The sequence below is a fragment of the Hypomesus transpacificus genome, chromosome 6 (genome assembly GCF_021917145.1).
Source record: "Hypomesus transpacificus isolate Combined female chromosome 6, fHypTra1, whole genome shotgun sequence".
NCBI classification, from domain to species: Eukaryota; Metazoa; Chordata; class Actinopteri; order Osmeriformes; family Osmeridae; genus Hypomesus; species Hypomesus transpacificus.
Genome location: NC_061065.1, coordinates 11,149,942 through 11,172,373, shown reverse-complemented (window position 1 = coordinate 11,172,373; position 22,432 = coordinate 11,149,942). Strand labels below are relative to the sequence as shown.

The window sequence follows — 22,432 nt, the reverse complement described above, 5'->3', positions numbered from 1 at the left end:
TGCAGGATCAATTCCCGGCCATGCCAAATGACGTTGTGTCCTTGGGCAAGACACTTCACCCTACTTGCCTTGGGGAATGTCCCTGTGCTTACTGTAAGTCATGCTGTATAATATCGTCTGCTAAATGACTACATGTAATGTAAATGTAATGTAACCTCCCAAAGCACTCCTGTCATCCAGACACCGACCCCTGTTCTAATTACATTCAGGTCAGGCTGCAGGTAAACAAACCAAAAAGTGGATGGATGAATCCCTTTTGGCCCCTGGCTGTCATGTGTTCGCTCGTCACTGTTAGGGATGGCCTGCTGTTTAGAACTGTCAGAGACCAGGACCAGGACCGGACCAGGATCTCCTGACCCATGCTGGTCTGACCATGTCCAAGCTTCAGGTTTGCTCAGTGCCATGCCATTGAGCAAGGAGGAATCCTAATAAGTGACATCATATTTTGGCAGATCTCTGTCCTGTTTAAACGTCACATTGTAAATACAACAGGAAACACATCACTAACAATTCAAAAGAGGGCTGTCACACTCACTCAACAGATTACTACATGTGTAGTTCTTAATACATTTCAGAATAAATGAAGGAAAACTTAAGTAATCTTTTTGAATTTATTTGCATGAACAAATAAGAATGTACAATGATTGCTTTTCAAGCTTTGTTTTAAGCAATAATGAGCATCATCCCTCTGTTTTGATAGAAAATAATAGAATATTCTACTTTGCGTCAGTTGATACAGTAGCCTACGCTAGTTGTTGGTATTCTAAAGAAACTATAACTAAGTCAGCTAACACAATAGAGAGTGTAAGTATAATGCTGTAGACAGCTCAACTTCCAGAAACATACAAAAAAGCTCTAATTCTGACATCAAACTAAACTCAAAAATGTGTACTGTCTCAGTCTTACAATAACATGTATTTTTGCATTTTCAAGATACAGTTAGGAGCACATTCAAATGCTATACTACAGGTGAATGACCAGCATGCAACCTCCAGTAGTACATGAATGGCACAAAGTCATTAGTTCATGGGGAGAATAATTGTATATATGCAAATTTGTAAATGTTTATGTCAAGATGTACTTTTCTTTTGATTGTGGCATTACCTTAAATTAACCACAGTTATTTTTTGTCATGAGTACTCTATACATTGATGGTGTGAAATGACAATGTGCATCAACCAAACAAATATACACTATACAGAAAGCAACTACATGGCATCTGGTTGGATAATATTTACAGTATGTATCAAAAATACACTGCTCATCGAAAATATGAAGACAGGCTTCCCAGAGATAGCAATGATGTGTTATATTGCAATTACGAACCAAGTATCCGGCAAAAACGTGAATGTCAACTACATAATGTGTTAACATTACATTGTGCACAATCAACCTGCTGAAGTGAATTGCTTTATAGCCGTGTGTGTATGTGTGTGTCTGTGCCTGTTCTAATAGAGAGAGACTTAGTAGAGTGTTTTTATAACAATGTGTAAGTGTGTGTGTGAACTGTAAGTGTGTGCATGCATGTGTGTCCTCTCTGAGATTAACTTGGCAGACCTGCATCGACAATCGGGTCTCACGGCAGCAGTTAAGCTAATGGCTTGTGCTGCCCAGGAGTTTTCCTCATTGGTAAGGGGGTTGACAATGGAGAGGAGGAGAAGGGAGGAAAGGGCAATCAAACCTCAATGATGTTGATCGATCGCACGGACGGATGAAACTGCAATAGAAGAGAGTAAAAAAAAAAGCATAATTGGGACAATGTTGTGTTTCTCTGTTACAACTGAGATGATCAGTAAAAGCTTGTAAGGATGTATGTTGATTAGAAGCTGAGAAGTTTGGTTAGATGTATCAAGCATTCGAGGAAAAGTGTGCAGATCAAAGGAATCCCCTGACTAATGTTTAGTCTCTAATCTTTATTTAGACCAGTCATTTATATAATTTGTATTCCCTTTGGTGGAATCCGTTTTTTGTTTAAATAAAATACCACCAACTCTCAAATCTGTGCTCTATGGCTTGTTCGAGGTGTTCCATGCCTAAATGACCAAATTAACTTCCTCCATGTATCTTCATTTGAGGCTTGGACTGGTTTTAGATTCAGTCCGCTTAGGAACAATAACTTAGCCCAGTCCAGAAAGGTAGAAAGTTCCATTACAGCTTTACCCTGAGGACCTAGGAATGTACCAAACTTAAAAAATCGATCCTCTGCTTCTTAATGAATGTTGTGGATCGAGCCTAATTGTCCAGTCTCCAGAGTCCCTCTGCTGCTCCAACTCCACCGTGATGTCTGGGAGGTTTTGAAATACAACAAATGTGTCTGACGGATAAGGAAAAATCATTGACACTTGGTAATCAGCAAGGTTTTGGACAGATCATTTGGGGTGAAAAGTGGAGAAGATCGATCACCATAACAGACAGTTTTCTTATCCAGCATTCTCCCCTCCGCAGGGTGTGGAATTCGCTCTCTTTTTTTCTTCAGAAATACCCATTTTCTGTTGGCCAGCAGGCACCACCCGACTTCAAAAGTTGTGTCATCACCCATTAAAAGTTGATTTTACCAGCCAAGCCACTGAGGCTGTTTCATCTGACTAGAAGCTAGTGAGGAATGAAATATACTTGAAATAGTGTGTGCATCAAATGGGAAACATCATTAAGGAGAACAGTGAAGCACAACACAGCCCCCAAACCTTGCTTGCAATACACCAATTAGAGAAACATTGTGTTGGTATTAAATCAGACTGGTTTCGATTAACCCTTCTTGCACTGGAGTAAACTGTCCAAAATGAATCTAAAACACCACAGGATGTTGTGTCTATAAAGTTAATTTTCCTAATGGCAAAAGTATGGCAACTATAGGTATTTGTTTCTCATGAAATGAAAAGCAGTCTCATTTTATACAGTAATTAGAGAAACAATCACTGTCAGTTGTAGAACTCCAGGAAAGTTGATGAAGTTTCTTAATATGTCCCATTTCAAGGATTGGTCACTTTGAGATGCTGAATTGAAACAACTCTCTAAAAACACAATAAGAAAGCCATTGGATTGCTCTTGAGCTCATTTGAATGTAAAAATGCAATACAGCTTTAATCTAATTCTACAAACCGGGAAACATCACATTCTAATGGTCAAAGTCATCTATTGGTCCATGCCCTCAAATCTAAGCTATTATTGGATATATCAACCATTATCCAGGATTCCAATTAGCCAACACCAACATTCTGTCTCCATTTAGCTGGCCTTTGATTGCATTCATCTTTCATATCAGGGATTCGTTCCTTCCCAGCATTGCCCTTTCTGCCTCCCACATAGTGACGCACTGGCAAGCTAATCAATAAGGTAAGCTCCGAAGCATGGAATGCCATCAGAAGGAGTTCTCACTGTGATCCAAGCTGCTGCGTATAGAATGTGACAGTGTTTTTGTTTTTACAGCTCGTTTATTTTTGTTGGGTTTCCTTAATCACCTGTAATATGGAAATGAGATCCTGAGATCGCTGCCTAAAGGTTACCATGTTGATGGTGGGGTGGTGATGTAAAATAGGGATTGGAACAAATGTTATATTTTCTAGGTCAGGTGAGTTCTGGGATGTGTGTAAACAATTGTTCTAGATACAGTTATTAGATACTGTAAATTGATGGCATTGATGAATTTCCTTAGTTGAGATGTTAAGGCAGCCTCTGTACCATCCAATCACAGCAAACTGCGCAGCGATACCATCATTCTGAACAGATGCGTTGCGTGAGGGTGTTTGTTCCCTCACCTTACTCCGGAGCAAGCCTCCACTGTGGTGCTCCGGTGTGCTCCTCTCTGAGGACGGCTTCACCTTCTCCTTACTGTTACTGGAGTCATTGTCCTTGATGATGTCATACTGCCTGCAGAACAGGGCGATGACAGCTACAGGGGGTGAATGAGAGAGTGAGACAGAGAGGGTGAAAGAAAGAGAGGAGGAGATGGAAGACAAAGAGAGAGCAGAGAGGAGAGGAGGGGGATCGAGAGAGAAAGGGAGAGTTAGGTAAAGAGAAAGAAAGAGGGAGGGAGGGAGAGACACAGAAGTGAGAATTTCTGTGACGTTGTCATTTAATGACAAGCCTGTCGTTACTTCCTGTCACCAGGCACATTGATGAGCCATGTGGGGAATGGAATCCCCCAGGGGAGTAGAGCCTTGGCCGTGGTGATGGAGCCTTTATTCTCCAGCTTCAAACACCTGTCATTCTACATGGCGTTTGAGTTGAGGTGCTGAATTTTGAAGCTTGTGCATATAAGACGTGGAAACCCATATGACCACAGCACCATTAATCCCTTGTAATTAATATAATTAAGTCATCTCAAATAGCTCACTACCTGATACTCATTATGTTAAATAAAACAATGAACATTTTGAACCGTGCAGAGACTGAGACGTGTTTTAAAATGCCCCATATTGTGTCCTGTCAGATGTAAGATTTATCATCATAGAAACGGAAGACATTCCTGTGAATGCTATATGAGGGAATTTAACAAGAAGCGGAACGTGTCTGAGGGAATGTAGCAGTGAAGCAGTTAGTGTCAGAGCAGCACCATTGTGCCCTTGAAAGAAGCAATTACCTCAGGATGGATATTGTACTGTACATGCTAGAGACTGTGTTTCTCTCTGGATAACAGTGTTTGCAAGGGGCATATTTAAAAGAGGGATTGAGAGAAAGAGTAGATAAGAATGTTAACAAGAGATAACCTCAGAGATTACTCAGAAGTGCTGTTACAAGATACAAATGTCTTAAAGAAGACATCAATCCCCGTAGGATAATGTTTCTTTTGGTAAATGCTCCCATTGGAGCCACAATATAAATATCATTATAGATAATGACTCAATCTATAATACACAGAAAGTGAATACACTATAGTGATCACTCTTAGCAGCTGGACCTGGGAACAAGAGGTCACATATTTTGATAGCTGTCGTCAGAATATGTGACCTCTGTGTTACAGGGCTGAAAATGTCTGACACACCAACCAAACCATCGCAGATGGATTATCTGTCCTTGCCATGTATAACCTGAAGACAATCACCCATCTGGTTAAATAATATTTTAGCCATTTAAAGTACTATGTCGCAAGGAGCAAAGAATGTGTCTTAATATGAGCAAAAAATTATGTTTTATACTCACATACTTATTGGCAACTTATAGATATGTGTATTTACTATGCTTAATGTATACGTGTATGTAAGTATGTTTGTACTTATACTTTGTAAGTATAGTATACTTTACTTTTAATATTTTTCGTATGGTATTCCAGTACCACAGCTGCTACATGTGCCCCTGGTCAATGTCTTCTTGTTCAGAGGGAACACACTGACTATGTACTTGTTATTGAAATGTATCAACACTTCACTTCAATCTGAATGGGTTTCCTACATCCTCAGGGAGTGTTGACCGTATGTACCAACCCATCAAACCCAGAACCTCAATTTGCTCCTCATGAATGTTTGATGAGACTAGCTGTGTATTTCAAATGCATGAAAAACCCCAATTGCTGGGAGCATATTACACATTTACGAAGACTTCATAAAACACTTAATTGCTGAAGGGATAAAGCGCTGTACTTTCACTGATGGATACAAGTGCCATGAATTGTTCAAAGCTTCCTGCTTCCTTTTCAAAGTTGTATGTGCCTTTCTGTGATTAGTATTACTCCCCGAGCTCTGAAGCCATGGGCGGAGTATCCTGCTTCCTGTTCCCTGGAAGACAAGTTGGATATGCCAGTTTGCATTGTGCTTCAGCTCTTCATTAATCAAACCCGGTCTTCAGAGAGCTGGTAAGTCATTACTCCAACTTGTTTGATGAGCAGAGGCTAGTGAGAGTGGGTGGTGTCAGTTTGACCTTTTGTGGGGTGAAAGGAGAAAGCTGACAGTCTGAAGCTACTAAAGAGAGCTGCTGAAGTCATTATGGGTCTTTTCAAACTGATTTCAAACTGACTCTAGGTTTTGTGATTCACGGTCCTGCCATAAAAATTAGTGTTCTGGGGTTCACAGGCTGATGGATTACAATAATTGATTTGTTCAAATATGATAAATATATTGAAATAACTTGAGGGAATACTGATTTTGAATACTTGAAGCCCATTCCAAAAACTACACATCAACAACTAACACGTCTATCCATGTTGACACTACTAATAAGTAGTTTTCCAGTCAGTGTGCTTAATGCATATTGTAGCACAAAGGGTTCCACTCTTTCAATAATTTGTCAGCAATGTATGAAACCTTACCTGCCCACATGAGCAGCACCACCACAATGATGATCAGCTCTCCCGTCTGCAGGTGTCTGGACTTGTCCAGGCCCTGGACTGTGGGGTCATCTGTGAGGAGAGAGGCCCAAGACTGTTTATCACAATATAGCAATCACACCAATGCCTCCTGTGGGTTAGTGGGCCTACATGTTTTCGAATGGCCTCAGACTATCTAAAACACAAGATAACCTGTCTTCATTAGAAAAATCCTGATATTACCTGCCAGGAGTAGTGGGAGGTTAAAAGTACCAACATTTCAGCCATAGTCACATTAATACAATTCTGTTTGTGATTATTAAGTGTGATTAACTGAAGTTTGCCTTTTGAGTTTGATTTCAAAATACTTTTCCATGCAAGAACATCTGACTTGACAACTGGAACATGAAACTAAAAAGAAGAACAAAAACAAAGCCTGACTTCTAACAGAATTCTAAAAGAACACTAGACAGAACTTGTGTCAGCTTCACTGACATGTTTTTCTTAGCTGCTTAAGAAAACTTGCTTGAAACTATAGTCTCCACAAAGCCACATACTATCGTAACAAAGACTTGGGCCATGTGCATCCCCATTAACCATCTGTCAGTGTGGGGAGGTGAAGATTGCTGTTTATCTCTCACTGCCATCATTGTCCTCCTACAACGGTCACAAGAAGACAAAGAACCGGACAAAACCATACATCCATCTTCTAGAATTAATCCTTCTTTAAGGGGATTGACTAAATGCCCATTTGCTTCTCTCAATACCATGTTTTAACCTGTGTGGACCTCTTCCAGAGCAGCACTTTTCCCAATTGATTCTCTTTAGTGGATCACACCATCATAACGTTGGCTGGAAATACTCGGCTGTCAGCTCTCCACTCTATGGCAATTACCAAGAAGGGTCATATGTTTCCCTGTACGCTTTTTTCTTTTTCCTTCCTTTCAGTCTTTTGATTAAAAATCGAGTGACAAGGAGCAGGAAACCTGTTCTCACACGTGAGAAAATGGAGGATGAGAGAGAGAGAGAGAAAGAGAGAAAGAGAGACTCTCATCTGCTATTTTTCATAAATTAATATCTATGAGGGGAGGTGGGGCCCCTGAGGCAGGTAGAAGAACCGTGAACCAACCCAAGAAAACCTGCTGCTTCCTTACATTTTCACATTGGAGCATTGTTCAGATATGCTCACTGACTTTAAAAAGAGGAACTGAGTCATCCGTGTTTTTGAAGTAGATTTTTGGAAGTTCATAACATTGAGACACCTCCTCTGTGTTATTGTAACTTAGACAACATCAATTTCTTAGTTATCTCATCAGCATGGAACGCTTCTGTCCTATACTCATGGGTGCCATTATGTTGAAACACCTGGTGCTAAATCAATAAAACCACTCCCAGGACTCAACCAGAAGCGAAGTAGAAGATCAATATGTTTGTGATGGACTGGCACTAACTTGCTATTCACTTTATAAGTTCACAGATTTATTCTGCTTCAGTGAATTCAAGATGTCTGAAGATGTGTTTTATCGACTGCCGTTTGTCAAGTTCTGAGTGTCCTCTACAACGCATCATTTCTCTCCATTATCAAAATTAAAGCCACAAAGTATAGATTATGGAAATACAGCCTCACTTATAATCCTACCCTTGAGTGCAATCTCACTCTTTGGACATGCATTGGACGGAGCTGTGTGACCGTTTTTGATAAACATAAAAATGATCTGCAGCACACGGCTATTCAGAGTGGTGTGTAGGTAGCAGCAGAGTGTCTGTCTACTGTTGCTGCTGTCAAAGCTGCTAGGCCAGGCCAGGTTTAGACTATGACTCAGTGCTCTCAACCTGGCATCTCTTTGAAGTCTCACAGTAATTGTGTCTAAGGGGGGCTCATTCCTAGTTGTGTTTGACAGCACAGACTTCGTCCTCTGAAAATCCAGTCATATACGCATCCCCAAGCACCAGCAACAATTGTAGTCCACACTGCAGACTTTGTGGGAGCTTTGTGGTAGGCTGTGTGTTCAATGGTTTGTTATTGGGCTGCTTTTGAGTTGTTCATTACATTTACATTTAGTCATTTAGCAGACGATCTTATACAGAGCGACTTACAGTAAGTACAGGGACAGTCCCACACGAGGTAACTAGGTTGAAGTGCCTTGCCCAAGGACACATCAATTTGCACTTTCGAACCGGTAACCTTCTGATTAATAGCCTGATTCCCTAACTGCTCATCCATCCGACCCCCCTGTTTATGACACATTTGATGCATTGAGGTGAGTTTCCTGCTTGCATCCTTTTACCAACAAAAACATAAAATCAGGACAAAACAAATCCCGTCATAGTACTGGATCATCTGTATTTGACCTGTGTGGCTGAATGTGTAATCTCACAGTAATGTGCCATATACTTTTAAACAGTACCACAGTCTAAATACTTAAATTACACAGTCATACATTCCATTACCAAATACATTTGCATACAGTATACATTGTTGTCATGTTTGATGTTTTCAACACTACCAGCTGCAGTACATCGCTGCAGATAGAGCCACAGTTTAAATAAAACATGACTCCTGAGTATTTCCCAGCTGCTCTAGAGGCCAACCACAGAGCAGGGTAGAAAACATTGCTCACATCTGAAGTACCCTCTTGAATTTTGTGGCCTGAAAAAAAAATCTTCACATGCATATATTCCGATCACATAGCATGGTTCAGGCAGTAATGAAATTGCCTTAGAGTCTTTGAAACTGCAGCATTGATTTCTAAACAAATTCCACCCAAGCCTATTTATATCCAAATTCCGCATCCATACAGTAGAGAGCCAGCATTGTTTGTTTGTTTGTTTTATGCGTGGCATGTATGGGTTAGGGATCAAACCATGCATTCAGCATGCACACAAGCATTCAGGATGCACACAAAAGAGAGTGGTGTGACATTACGTTTAAAAGGTGAGTTGTGACTAATTGCGTTGTGGCCAGTGGGAGGCCGTGCCAGATTACATTATTTCAGGACAAATGTAAAATTCCTAAATGTTCTCTGAGGCCAAAACGCGAAAGTGTACGAGGCACTAAGGTGTTAAAGAGACGCATTGCCACCAGATAACGCAGCTGTAATTTTATGATAACAACTTGCATTCATCTTCCAGAGGGCGTGAAAACAGAAAATGTTGCAGGGACACACAAGGGACTGAGCTTTGTTTTCTAATTTCCACAGATTCGGGACTTCCACTAAGGAACTTGTCTCTTTTTGTATTATTTATCGTCATAACGTCTTGATCCTCCATGTTGAGCTCTGAGGTTGTTACATGACCAGACAAGACAGGAGGAGTGCCTACACATCCCACCCAGTGCAGCATGCTGCATAACCCTTCAAACATGTTCTGAGACATTAGAGAAGTGAATACCGGCACACCAAAATACTGTAGCTCTCTTACTTTATTGTAAGGTTTCAACCAACAAGAGCCTAGAACCATTGATGAATGGGATATACTTTAATGTGACTAAAGAAGACCCAGAGTGTCAAAGCAAGCAGTAGATGCCTACACTGTACTGTTGACATATCATGCAAAGACTACATAGTAACTAGGATGAAACATTGATTTATTCATGTTATTTATCACAGCTGATATCATCAACCAGGATCTATGCCGTTTCTTCACAGTCTAATCCAAGAGTGTTGGATGGAGGATGCCACCAATGATTGGAAACAATCTGGATAAACAATCTGCTGTGCAACGCAGTTCTCAGTATATATATATATATATTTATGTTTTGATGGCTGTAGATTTTAGATGGATTTCAGTGTGCAATCACTATATAGATAATGGCGCCCAAAGTTGTTTGCCTACGTTGTAAACTGCTCAGATTTGTACAACATACATTAGGAGTTCAAAGGAAGCACACTGGACACCGGCCAAAATTAACCGGGAAGTCTGAGATGTTGTTTACATCCTACAACCCCAAAACACACTTCCACTAATGAAGTTCATCCATTGACTGGACTGTTTCTTTGACCCACTTGGATGACTCAATCTACTAGTTGTGATTTATACTTGATAGTAAATCTCGATTTGAATCTTTAGAACCGCTCAGACTGCCTACTTGACAAATGGAGGATTCAAAGGAATTTTAGATGTTAACGCTCTGCATTATTTATATGTTGAGAACAAAGTGGATTGGTTTCAAGTAAAATCTTCAGATCAAAGTTTTATATTTCATATTACGGTCATCCTTAAGGTCCACTGTTTCTTGTTTTTCTTGGTCCAACCTAGTAATATTTACTAGTACACAATATACTTTGAAAAGCAATGTTTAACTTTTCAGCACACATACTTGATCTTTAGTTAGCCAAATGGTATCTTAGATTTTGCTGATCCATTCCACCTTTTATAATGGTACCCATCCTGAGTCAGCAAAAATGAATAATTCATTATTCACCTATATCAGCATTTCCAGTGAACAGGATTTGACCCTCCCACCATGTAAAATGAAAGAAAAGAAAGGCTCTTTGAACCAGATCTATAAATCGTATTTATTGTCTAGGTGAAGGCCTAATAAAGTCCCCCCTACCACTTCTGCTGCCTAACCATGACCCCTAACCATGACCCCTAACCATGACACCTAACCGTGACCCATAACCATGACCCCTAACCATGACCCCTAACCCTAACCATGACCCCTAACCATGACCCCTAACCTCTACACCCCCTTCCTTGAGTCAATCCTAAATCTAAATGTATTACCTCCTTATGCACTAAAAGCTATTGAACCCTCCCCCAGTCGTCTAGGGGCAGCGTATTCATCCCTAATCCTATCTACTTGACCATGCAGCATTCTGTCTGAAACCCCTATTAGCCACCTTGAGTGAGACAGAGATGCATATGTTAACAGTCTCGTTTGCAGCCATGCGTGAAGACTCTGTCAATAATAAATTGGGCGGAAGAAGAAAATCACCGGGAGAGAGACACAGTGATGCACCTTTGGGAGCTGCTGTGAGAGCTGGGCGAGGGGGAGGCCTCCGGGCTACATGCACTGACTGTACTGTAGTACCCTAACCCACTCTTATGTCCAATGCTTGAAAGCAAAAAGAGAGGCAATTTAATGCATGGGGAGATGTTCCTGCATGAGGAGCCATTCCTGGAGTTTAAAGAAATGGGAGGTTCCTTACTTCACCTACAGGAAGAAGACGCACAGCCCCAGGGTGGCTACTACTGTACTACTTCAACAATTCCCAATACTACTTTTAATATTTGCAGTAATCATTTAGTACATTTCCTTTGCAAACCAACTGAGTTGCCTGTGTATTTTTTAAACCTGTGCTTCAGTTTAAGGGTTTTACATGACATTCATCCATTTATAAAATCTAAATGCTCTCTGATACATCTCGGCCATCTTGGTACCTATAACAGACATGCTTACCCTGGTTGGAGCTGTTAGACGGGAAGCGATCCGACTTCTTGAGGGTGCGAAAATGGACCTTCTTGCTTGCCTGGCTCTCACCATACAGGCCGATGGACTGCACCTGGATGATGTAATCCGTCTCTTCCTCGAGGTCCCAGAGGACGCAGGCCCGACTGGTTGTGTTCACCTCGCGGATGAACCTCTGCATGTGACCGTCCTGCCTCTGCGATTGACACATGCCATTTATGAGCCAGGGGTTAGACCATTGAGATTACTCAGTGGATACATTTAAGTTAACTCAAAGAGCATGTATAAATGAATATATGCAATCTGTTAGATATTACTTGCTACTACTCCTTGCTCTGAACTTGAAAGTGCATTATTCATAATGTTGAGGATGCTTTCACTTTCCTAAATCCCTGGGTGGTGTCAATGGACATGTTTGTATTCAGGCTCTGCTCAGTCCTCTCTATCTCATCACTCTTCCAAGGCCCTCGGCTAGATGTCTTATGTTCTTTTTTATTGGCACACTTGACAGAGAGATCTGATACAGGGGCTCATTTCGCTCTTTAGATAATAAATAATGCAAGCATGTGACCGCCACACAGTCAGTGCAATTATTAGACCCGCATAAGCCACAATGCAGACCATGATGAACGGCCATAAAGAGAGTAATTCAAATGTTATCACCACTGTGAATATCAAGTTCACCGCCTGTACATAACTGTAAAAAAAATATAACATAAAAAAAACTGATCTTAAATAAATGTTTTCCTTCCTCATGTGAGCATTAACACGTCATTTTACAATGCTATTTTGATACCAGCTAGCCTTGAAAAATATTTATATGTTGTCTGTTGTATGTATTTTCCCAGTGAACAATGTTCTCTTGACAAATCAGGCATGTCAGATTTTATTTAGATTTCAAGCTGTGGTGCCAGATTTAGTCCATCACTCTTCTTGGCAAGATAATTTATATTACTCTGTGAACTACACAGCTGGTATTGCTCGGAAAATGAATATGTGGGAAAGGGGAATTTGTGCATTCAATTCCGATACACCAAAGAGTAAAGATTATATTGATAAACTTAATTTACAAAAATAAAAAACATTCACTGGGGATAAAACATGAAATTTCACTCGGGTAACTGAATTTATGGGACAATGTATCCAATTCACTTCAGGTATCACATTAACTCACACACCTTTGTCAACATCATGTTAACCCAAATCTCAGATTGCAAAATACAACAACAACAACAACTTACTTGTTGTGAGATGGAGAAGCCAATGATGATGTCACCTTCTGGAACCTCCCAAGACACAGTGGCAGAGTCCGACCTCAGGTGCATGACAGACACATTTACTGGAGCAGGTGGGCGGTCTGAAGAGAGTGGAAAGAGACCACATTTATAGAGAAAAAGTGAACAGTCAATCAGCAAATGTATAGTACCTGTGTTGGAGTCATATCACAAGGGAAATTTGGAAAGAGTGTGACCCTTTCTTCAGAATCACCTACAGTATTTTAAACTACATTTTGTTTAATATTTGACCGATTTAGGAAGTAAAACTGCTTTACAGCTCCATCTCTAAATAGCTAAAACTGAGCTTTTACCATAAAGTAAAATACATTTTCTTATGACCCAAATTCAGAACAACATCTCATCAATGCATTGTATATATTGGCCAGGTTTCCCAGATTCGTTAAGAAGCTCTTAACACTAAGAGCTTCTTAAGAACGTTCTAAGAGCGTTCTAGAGCGCCCTTAGAACGTTCTTAAGCGCCCTTAGAACGTTCTTAAGACGCTCTTAGCGTTAAGAGCTTCTTAACCAATCTGGGAAACCCGGCCATTGTTTATTTCCAGTGAAAGAGAACAATAGCCCTTAAATTCCTGTATAATAATCCCCCCGCCCACACACACACCTCTGTTTGTTTAGGAAGTTATTTTATCCAACTCTCCTGGAAATCAGGTTTAGTCACGGTCAAGTCAAGCTGCTATACAATATTTATAGAGATGAAAAAACACTCTGTGACACATCTTTTTCCTTTTACTCCTCTGAACTAAACAGAAAGGATTTCCTGCCAAGAAAGCTCTCCAATCTGCCAACCCTGCCGCTGTATGTAAAAACCCAAGCCATGGTATATCCAAACAAGAGCTATCTAGAATGAATACGCTACTTTGGGAGGCAATCTCAGTAAAACAAAGATATAATTTATGATTTTGTGTATGTTTTAGTGCTTCTGAGCATCTGCCCGAGTAACATAAACAGTATGATTGAGGGTAGGCCTACAGAGACAGGCCTGCCTTGTGGAAAAGTGTTTGTGTGTTTGAAGTTTTGAAGCCTCTTCATAGCTCATCACATTTTTGTCATGGCCCACTAATGCACTATAATGAAGGAATTGTAAAATAATTCTAATAATGTTGCAGTTAATTTTGTCAATTGCTGTTTAGTTAAATTGCATTCCATTATCACAATAAATATTGCTGCTACCTCTTGTTTTGCTTGTTTCACCCATTCAGTTTGGTTAAACAACAACTGATGACAGTCTGGCCTTTAAAATGTTTCTTGTCCATCCTTCTTGATCGGTGCCACATTTCTTTACCCTGTCGCTTACCAGTCATCTATCCTCATTTAATGGCCACCGGACAAGCTGATTACAGTGGCACAAAAGCCTGGGCAATCAGGCCTGAGAAACAGAGGGTGACAGATTCAATAGGAGATCCAGTGTCTCGCTTTCCCAGCAATCACTTGGGCAAGACTGGACAGCCAGGAGGAGATAGGGAGAAGCAGGTGGACAAACTGTAATAAATGAGCTCCCCTGTGGGCCAGAATCTTTTTTACAAAGAATAGGACAACTCAGGACATTTATGCTAAAATAATATAATACAAGATTGTTATCAGTTGTATAATATGGATGAATGCAACACCAAGTGCAGTATGTGAGAATGTCAGGATGATTGTTGGATTAGAATACCTTCTCCTGTTAGAATTGAATTTGCTTTAAATAGCGGCACAATAGTTATTGGATCAGCATTGAAGATGACATTTTTCAAAGTCAATTAGCAGTAGCATTTGCACTTGTCAAATAGCAATAGCTTTTGACAATTTGACAAGGACACACCAACCCTTAACCATGTTATCCTCAGATGACAGACAAAGCCACATGGGAGAAGCATCATCCGGAGGGAGCCATGTGGAAATATCAACAAAAAGATTGACAAAACTGGCAACCATTCCAAATCATTAGCAGTCGGTCCTTCCTCTCTCCATCTCCTTCCTTCCCTCGCCCAGTTACCTCACTCTTATCAGGTGTACGATCGATGGCCGTCTCCTCGTTGTGTCACAAAGGTGAGCGATTGTGCGAAGTATCAGAATGAGCATCAATTCCATCCAATGACATCGCAAAGGGAGGTCATGTGTCCCGGGTTGTGATATCAGTCATATCTATGCTTCAGCCTCAGGGAGAGAATACACTCAGGAGGTCAGTGTCAACTACAGGCCTGGCGCACATCTCCAATATGCTGTGACATCCACATGGATAGTGGCAATGAAAATACCAAACTAAATGGAGGGCCAGCTATGAATAATGGCTTGTCAATGATGGAGAGAGAGGTGAGATGGGCGTAGTCTAGAGAGTGACATCATGGAATCAAGAGGTCATGTCCGTTTCGTTTTACCATTTAATGGGAACATTGGGGAACCTGACCGAAAGGAAGGGTGAAAAAATAAAGTGGGTTGTAGAATGTTAATATTACAGCATTGGAGAGTTTGCTAGTAAAAATATGTTTTGAATTTGAATGAGATAAATGCATGATTTTCACCATACACAGACTCATACTGATGATAACAATTTTGATAATGATGACTCTGGTTGTAGTCATATGGATAAAGTATTAGGTTGTACTTGCAAAGTACTTACAGAAAACAAGATTGTTCCCCATAATATGAAACTAATCATAGACCCACAGGATGACTAACAAGGCTTTCACCTCCATCCTGTGTAATAGGCTGCTGGGGTGTAAATGAGAAAATATTATTACCCCTGTCACTTTATCCAAAACAAAACATCCTGAACTCATTGGCCTCTCGGCAAGCTTTAGAAGATTCTACTTACGTGTGTACATTTTACGCAGTAAATGCTCACACAGCTTTATACCACAATTACAATAATGACACTGTTAGCTGCCAATCTCATCATTACCCCTGGAAACTCATCAGTTAAAACTTGAACATCACATGTACAGTCATTTAACCTTGCATGTGAGTTATTCATGGTTGACACTTGGCCACAAGATGAAGGGTGTCAATGGGTGCTAGCAATAGTTGGATAGGCCTTGACACCTCTGCTACAGCTCTCATACCACAGAGTGCAAGGCTGACACTAAGGTATAGCATTTGTCCAGTAGAGGACACGTTCATTTGTTACGAGAGCTCATTGTCCTTTGGGTAATAGGGGTGACAGATATCCACACACTAGTAAAAACAGGCAGCCTCTGTGATATATGGTCTATGGACACACTGCTGATAGAGCATGTGGTGGCCCAGTTGAAGGGGGGGCATGAATAATAGAGATAAAGTGTTACTGTAAACCCAGTTCATCTTTAGCCACACCACGCAAACTCTAGTGTTCAAAACAAACACGAAATTTAAAAATTACAATTTACAGACAAACACACACACACACACACACAAACAATTGAGCAGAAAAATACTTTCTTGAGTAATATACTTTATTATTATAAATATGTACTGTTCCTTGTCCACAAGCAGTTATAGGTACCTTAGTAATAATTAACAAATCAAATACTTAATTTCTCTGTATTATCATTGTGTTGGTATGCTGATGGCAAACTTAAGATGTTGTTTCTTGAGCAAATATCATAAAACATAAAGTTAAATTAAACACGTTTCCAATGTTTCAAACTGACCGAGATAAGTATGTTTGAGGTTGTCCTTTACAGCAAGCCACAGCAGTTCTCTGCTTAGAGACTTAACTTGTTTCAGAGCAACAAATGTCATTGTGGGCTTAACACATTATGTAAGATCTGAAATCAAACAGCGATAGGTCACCTGGGGTTAGGAGCGTGACGGGGGGAGAACAGAGCTCTAGTGGGACACCAACACCCTGTCAGCATGAATCATGGTGTGAAGCCATGGACCAGCACACTAGCCACCCCCCATCTTTCCAGGGAGCACTCAGCCTAATGCTTACAGAGATAGCTACAATAGCCAAAATGCCATACATATCGGTTGAGGGGCCAGTATGTTGGTACACATTGATGTGTTTATCCAGCATTGTAAAACACTGCCATTTACTGTACTGCCCAGTGAATACCTCAGTATGGGCTTTACTGTATGCCCAAGTGGTAAAGGCTGTTGTCAGTTGAATTTACAGATTCTAGCATCAGTTTGTCACAACTGGGCACTCTTTTACAGGACGTGTAAAAGTTAAAAGTGATTGATCTTCTTAATAACACTGTCATAATGGGACTCTCTGGAGTCTATAATTCACCATATTCTAGTGGCTGACACAGCACCTCATGTTTACCAGGGTGATGGACTGTTTATGATACAGTGTGGTTATGCCAACATACTCTGCATTATAGTTCACTTCTGCAAATAATTCACTATTTATGAATGACATTGACAAGGTCAATAATGAATTAAATGTTTTTATTTTTTATTTGTGACCAACAATTTGTAAATGATCGTGTTGTGCACGAATAACGGTCAAATAAATCTGTTTACGGTTCTTCATTCATTTGTATTTAACAAAGGCAGCAATACTGTTTCAAGACAGGCCTTCAAATCAACAATTTAACTGTTTGGTTTCTGGATTAACCACTTTCTCTTTACCTCAACTGGGCAATGCACACTCTGGGCTCTCGCACTGCAGGTTGTTCTAAGGTTGCTTTCACTAAACTGGCATCTTGAAATGTGCTCCCCAGGGTTGAGACTTCAGGCAGTAACATACTGGTTTTATCTCCAAGATGTGTCTAGTGCCCCCCCTACCCCCGAACCTGGCCCCCATTTCTCTCCCATACTTCTGTGGAAGTCACTCCTCTGCTTCATCTTGGAAAAGCTTTCACCTGGTTTGTGGCAAGATGGAAATGAGATCCTGTCTTTGATATGGTGTGGGAGCAGTTGCTGTCTTGGTCTGTGGCATTATGCTTTCCAAGCTGTGTACTACATTGATGCAGCTAGACTCCAGTAGCTGACTCTATAAAGGAGATTCTGACAGAAATTGGAAGACACAGTTACATGCATGATTTGTGTATTTCATTTCTGGAGAGGTTAATTGGAATACCTTTGTCTCAGATAACTAGTCTTCAATGAACAAGCAACACATGCAAATGTTTTAGGAGTATCTGCAAGCCACATAAATTCATCCAAACAGCCGTATGCAGCTGTTGCCATTGCACCTGCCTCCTTGTCCGCGTAAACAACCTTAATGTACAATATGTAGCCTATACAAAGCACAGAACACAAAGTTCCTGGGTCTAACAGTGGAGGGAGCAGAGTTAGTGAGGCGTGCTGTATCTGAACCCTATAAACTTCCAATGCCTCAGTAAAACAGGCACTCCTTGTCCCTGTACATCTCCCTCAGGTGCATGGTGTATGCTTTCACGTCAGGGAGCAGGGGCAGTGGCACCATGCTGTCCCCCAAAAGGGACCAGGTGTCAGTCTGAGGTTAATGTAATCACTGTCCAGCCCCCAGGGCTTCGTGACTTTAAAGGCACAATGCTTTTTTTTTCACTGTTGAAGCATAAAAGGAACTCACAATAAAAGATGAGAAGCCAGTCCAGTTTCTTGTAACAAATTATAAGACTATTTTGTCTTTTAAGACGAGGATGGTGTCATAATTTTTTAATTGGTTGGATATAGCCCATGACAGATGATTTAACAGGTGGAAATGAGAGTCTCAGGATCACTGGGGTGCCTAAATTTAACTACTTTATGATTTGTCCATCAATTTGCCAAATACCCGTCATAACATTTTATGAACACACAATTGCCGATTTAGCAGATGGAGATGGGTTTGCATTGGCAAGAAAATGTCCATATACATCCATAATCTCAAAATAAGCATTGCACCTCATACAAAATCACCACCTTGCATGCATATATTTCAAGGCAGGCAATCAAATATTATTTCGTCTCACCACACTCAATTAATGTGTGTATTCCACTGAGCAGGAAAGACCAAGTCAAGGTCACAGCCCAGCTGGGCCGTTCCCGTTCTAATCAAGAGGCATTGAGATAATTTCACTTTAGTATTCTGCACAGGGAGTCTCCCAGGGGTGACACAGTGACACTGCAGATGTCTCTGACATGGTCGGGGAGGATGCAGCCTCTAGCTCTCCAAATGGCCTAACTGCACGATCATCAGTCTGACCATATGTCATGTGCCCATCTTTTTTTTCTCTCTCGTTTATAAGAATGAGTAGGAGGCTACTTTCTCAGACTTGATTGATACAGGCCACAGTATTTTTTATATGGGGAACACGATATATATACAATGTCCTATCTTCTGTAGTCTAGTCCTGAAGAAGCCATTAGCTTATAATGTGGAGGAATCCCAGCTATGCTGTAGGCCAAATTAATTGAAAGGTTAGCCTACTGTATTTCTGACAGACTTTGATTATTAAGTAACTGTACCATTGGCAATGAGAGCATCTCCAGATTGTAGCCTTTCTACAATGAATTGCAATAGTGCCAGTAACAAACAGATTTTATTATTTTACTGTCTTTGTCCAATTTAACTGACAATGATTGAATTCCTTATCCACCCATTACTGGTTTATAATGGTGAAATCATAATGGGAAATAAAACCGAATAGGCATGCTTTTGATGTAGGATAATGAAAACAGATGAATAACGCAACAGTAAACCCCATTGCTCCAGCGCATGCATTGGAAGGACCAATATTAAGTTCAAAAGCTATTTTCAACCTAAAAGCCCATTTCAACAGCCCATTCATATTCATGAGATTCTTAATGAGTCTTCTAATAGTATTCCTCTCTAGTTGACAGCGGAGCTTACCATGGAGATAAAAAATGTACGCGTACCTCAGAAAACGCGTAAAGAGAGCCCAGAGCGCGCCAGACAGAAAATGCCAACGCCAATCTCACTGCCAAACTAACATACAAGACAGTATTTCGCATTGTGAGTTCAGTAGTGAGAGAGAATGGGAATCCGTAAGAGGAGGGAGAGAAAAAAGCAATGCTGATGCTTAAATAAATTAAAGAGTATAGCACATGAGTAGCCTATAATACCCAATGAGTTGGTTGCAGTGTCTTGGATAAATGTTGTGAAGACTATTGTTCTGGAGGCTTATAGCCTGTAGAAGGATTGGTACAAAATACTTCAACCGTAAATAGCTGCAGTAATTGGGGCTTTTTAATGAGCATTACTACTGTGCACACATGGGCCTAACATGTTAGGTTAGTTTGAAATGAACGATTAAAGACTGACAGTGCCTCCAGTCCGTATGTTTGAAGAGCACCAATTAATTTATTTGAGATATCTTCATTTAGACAGAAAATGCACATTTAGGCCGTGATCCTCACTCAAGAGGTTAAGATTACTGAGGTCGAGGAAGTTTTTAGTGTATACTTGATACCATTAGAAACTGCACTTCGTTCATGTTCATTTGATGATTATTTTATTTATTTTTATTTTACCTTTATTTTACCAGGAGAGTTCCATTGAGATAAAAAATCTATTTTTTCAAGGGAGACCTGGCCCAAGACAGGCAGCAACATAATAATGGGACACAATAATGTCCTATAATTATAGTCAAAATAGTAACTTTACTTTTTTATGATTGTAACAATCTTCACTTGTGACATGAATCTGCAAAGTCACATGACATATAGAGGGAGAGTTTTTATTAATTTTTAACGTGCATGCATTTGAAATTGCAAGTCTTGTTGATAGGCATTACAGACATTACATCAACATGAAACAGCATAACCACTTACTTGCTGCCACCAAGAACATGTCACTGCCGAAAAGCAACAGGATCACAGAGTTCAGCAACACAAGCAGGCGAGTCATGTCTGGAGGTTGTCTTAGTATCTTCTGGTAAAAAATGTATGTAAAAATTATGTTCTAGGTCCACTCTTTTTTTAATGACCCAGATGTAGGCTACTCTATTTGTTCGTTTTCATAGCATATTGGATTTGTTGAAATGATTCCTCTCACGAACCATTCCTTTTCCGAACCATGCGACAGTGTCCAGGTATGTAGGCTAGAGTAGGTCAATCAACTTTATATCAAAATACCCCACATTTACGAACAGTTTGTCAACACGCCCATGACGTCCATGTCAACAAAAATTCCATCCATTTCGTTTAGAATCTTAATGTTGTAGCCTTCAACGTCTTTATATCAAATCGCTGTGCTCTTATTCAATCTCACTGCGTTTGATGCGCCCTTATTCAGTGTTCACATGTGGCTCCATCCGAATCGAACGCTGATGCCCTCGGCAACTTCTATTGTTAATCTTCCACGAGCTTGGGGCGCTCGTTAAGTGCTGGTGCATACAGGTAGTCCCTGATTGTGCTCGCGAGGTCCCCTCAAACTGAGGGGACAAGTCCAGGCAATTCAGCACCACAGACAGCGCCTAAGCACCACGCGGCGCACCAGCTAAAGTGCGCCTTCGCTCACAAGCGCTGCATCTCTGATTTATTTATTCAGGCAGATGTGTCATTCCGCGGAACCACTCTTCGGCGCCTCACTGAGATCCTAAAAGCAAATACCTACTCTGTTTCAGCACTTTTTAAGTTTTTTTACATTCTCTTTTTACATTCTCTTTAACATTTCGTTCATGGACAAAATGCATATAATCCGGAATCCAATCACGCTTTATAGTAAAATGGCCAATGAGTGAACCTAATGACCTATGTTGTAGGTAGTATGCTAATAGCCTACGTCTACCCATGCAGTCTGATTTTCATGGAAATGTCAAAATACATCATATTTGCCACAATGCAAGCGACTTTAGCTTATTAGGTTTAATGGCAAACCTTTCGGCACCCCAGAAAAGGAGTTTAATTAGCCTAACCTGTTTTACGTTTTTCGTTAGGCCTGTCTAGGCTACTTTTCGTTGTTTGCCCCGTCCTTTGTATAATTTCATCATAGTGCATTCTAAACAACGATGCTAAATGACTTAACACTGTCTCCCATTTGTTGGCTCTAATGATTTTCAAGTGAATAAATTAGGTATTTCCTAAAAACATTGTGTTTCTTAGAATACCTTGCATGGGTGTAACACGCCAGGTCTGCTTCCGCGTGCGTCTCAGCACCTGCACCATGTTTCACGCTTCATTCATTAAATGAATGAAGCAAGTGACTTCCAACAGCAAGTGATTAGATAATAGATGAGAACTGGAAATGTAGGCTACATAAGTTACATTTATTGTCGAAGCACATTTAATTTCATATAGTGGACGATTTCACATCATGTAAGCTATTCTAACAAGTAGACAAATGTTGGTATGGAACTCTCCTGGTAAAATAAAGGACGTTTGATGTTGCCATGGTTTCAATGTGCTCACCAACCCTTTGTGTACCTGGAGTGCCTTTTGTCAAATATGACATCAGGTTTTTAGATTATTGTGAGTTACCATGACAGCTGTCCTTACACAATGTCTTGCTTTGTAAATATGTCAGCATATGACATATGCTGACATTTCTGTGACATTTTGCTAATTTTGGGTTGTTGAGTTTTCTGCAATGGTAAAGCCCCTCCTATCCTATATTTATATGCATGTGTTTCTAGTGACAAAAATACACTTGAT

The 22,432-nt window shown here is 40.4% G+C and overlaps 2 protein-coding genes across 3 annotated transcripts in view; one reads left to right on the top strand and one right to left on the bottom strand.

Annotated features, from left to right (window-relative positions):
* The window catches only part of si:dkey-71h2.2 (low density lipoprotein receptor adapter protein 1), a 43,054-nt gene extending 30,912 nt beyond the window's left edge, over window positions 1-12,142 (top strand). Inside the window, exons 9-10 of one of the 2 annotated variants that reach the window (XM_047021265.1) lie at window positions 5,660-5,788; window positions 11,633-12,142. In XM_047021265.1, coding sequence (XP_046877221.1) covers window positions 5,660-5,788; window position 11,633 — 130 coding nt within the window. In that variant the 3' untranslated portion in view covers window positions 11,634-12,142. Of the gene's footprint in view, window positions 1-5,659; window positions 6,203-11,632 lie in introns of those variants that run through there. The other variant, XM_047021264.1, reaches the window with a different exon arrangement.
* On the bottom strand, window positions 595-21,247 carry fndc4a (fibronectin type III domain containing 4a). The gene is made up of 6 exons (XM_047021273.1): window positions 20,612-21,247; window positions 12,893-13,008; window positions 11,643-11,847; window positions 6,242-6,331; window positions 3,756-3,889; window positions 595-1,717 (listed from the first exon to the last, which is right to left on the bottom strand). The coding sequence occupies exons 1-6, from the start codon at window positions 20,685-20,687 to the stop codon at window positions 1,676-1,678; spliced, it is 663 nt and encodes a 220-aa protein (XP_046877229.1). The 5' UTR covers window positions 20,688-21,247; the 3' UTR covers window positions 595-1,675.
* Between the last annotated feature and the right edge of the window lie 1,185 nt (window positions 21,248-22,432).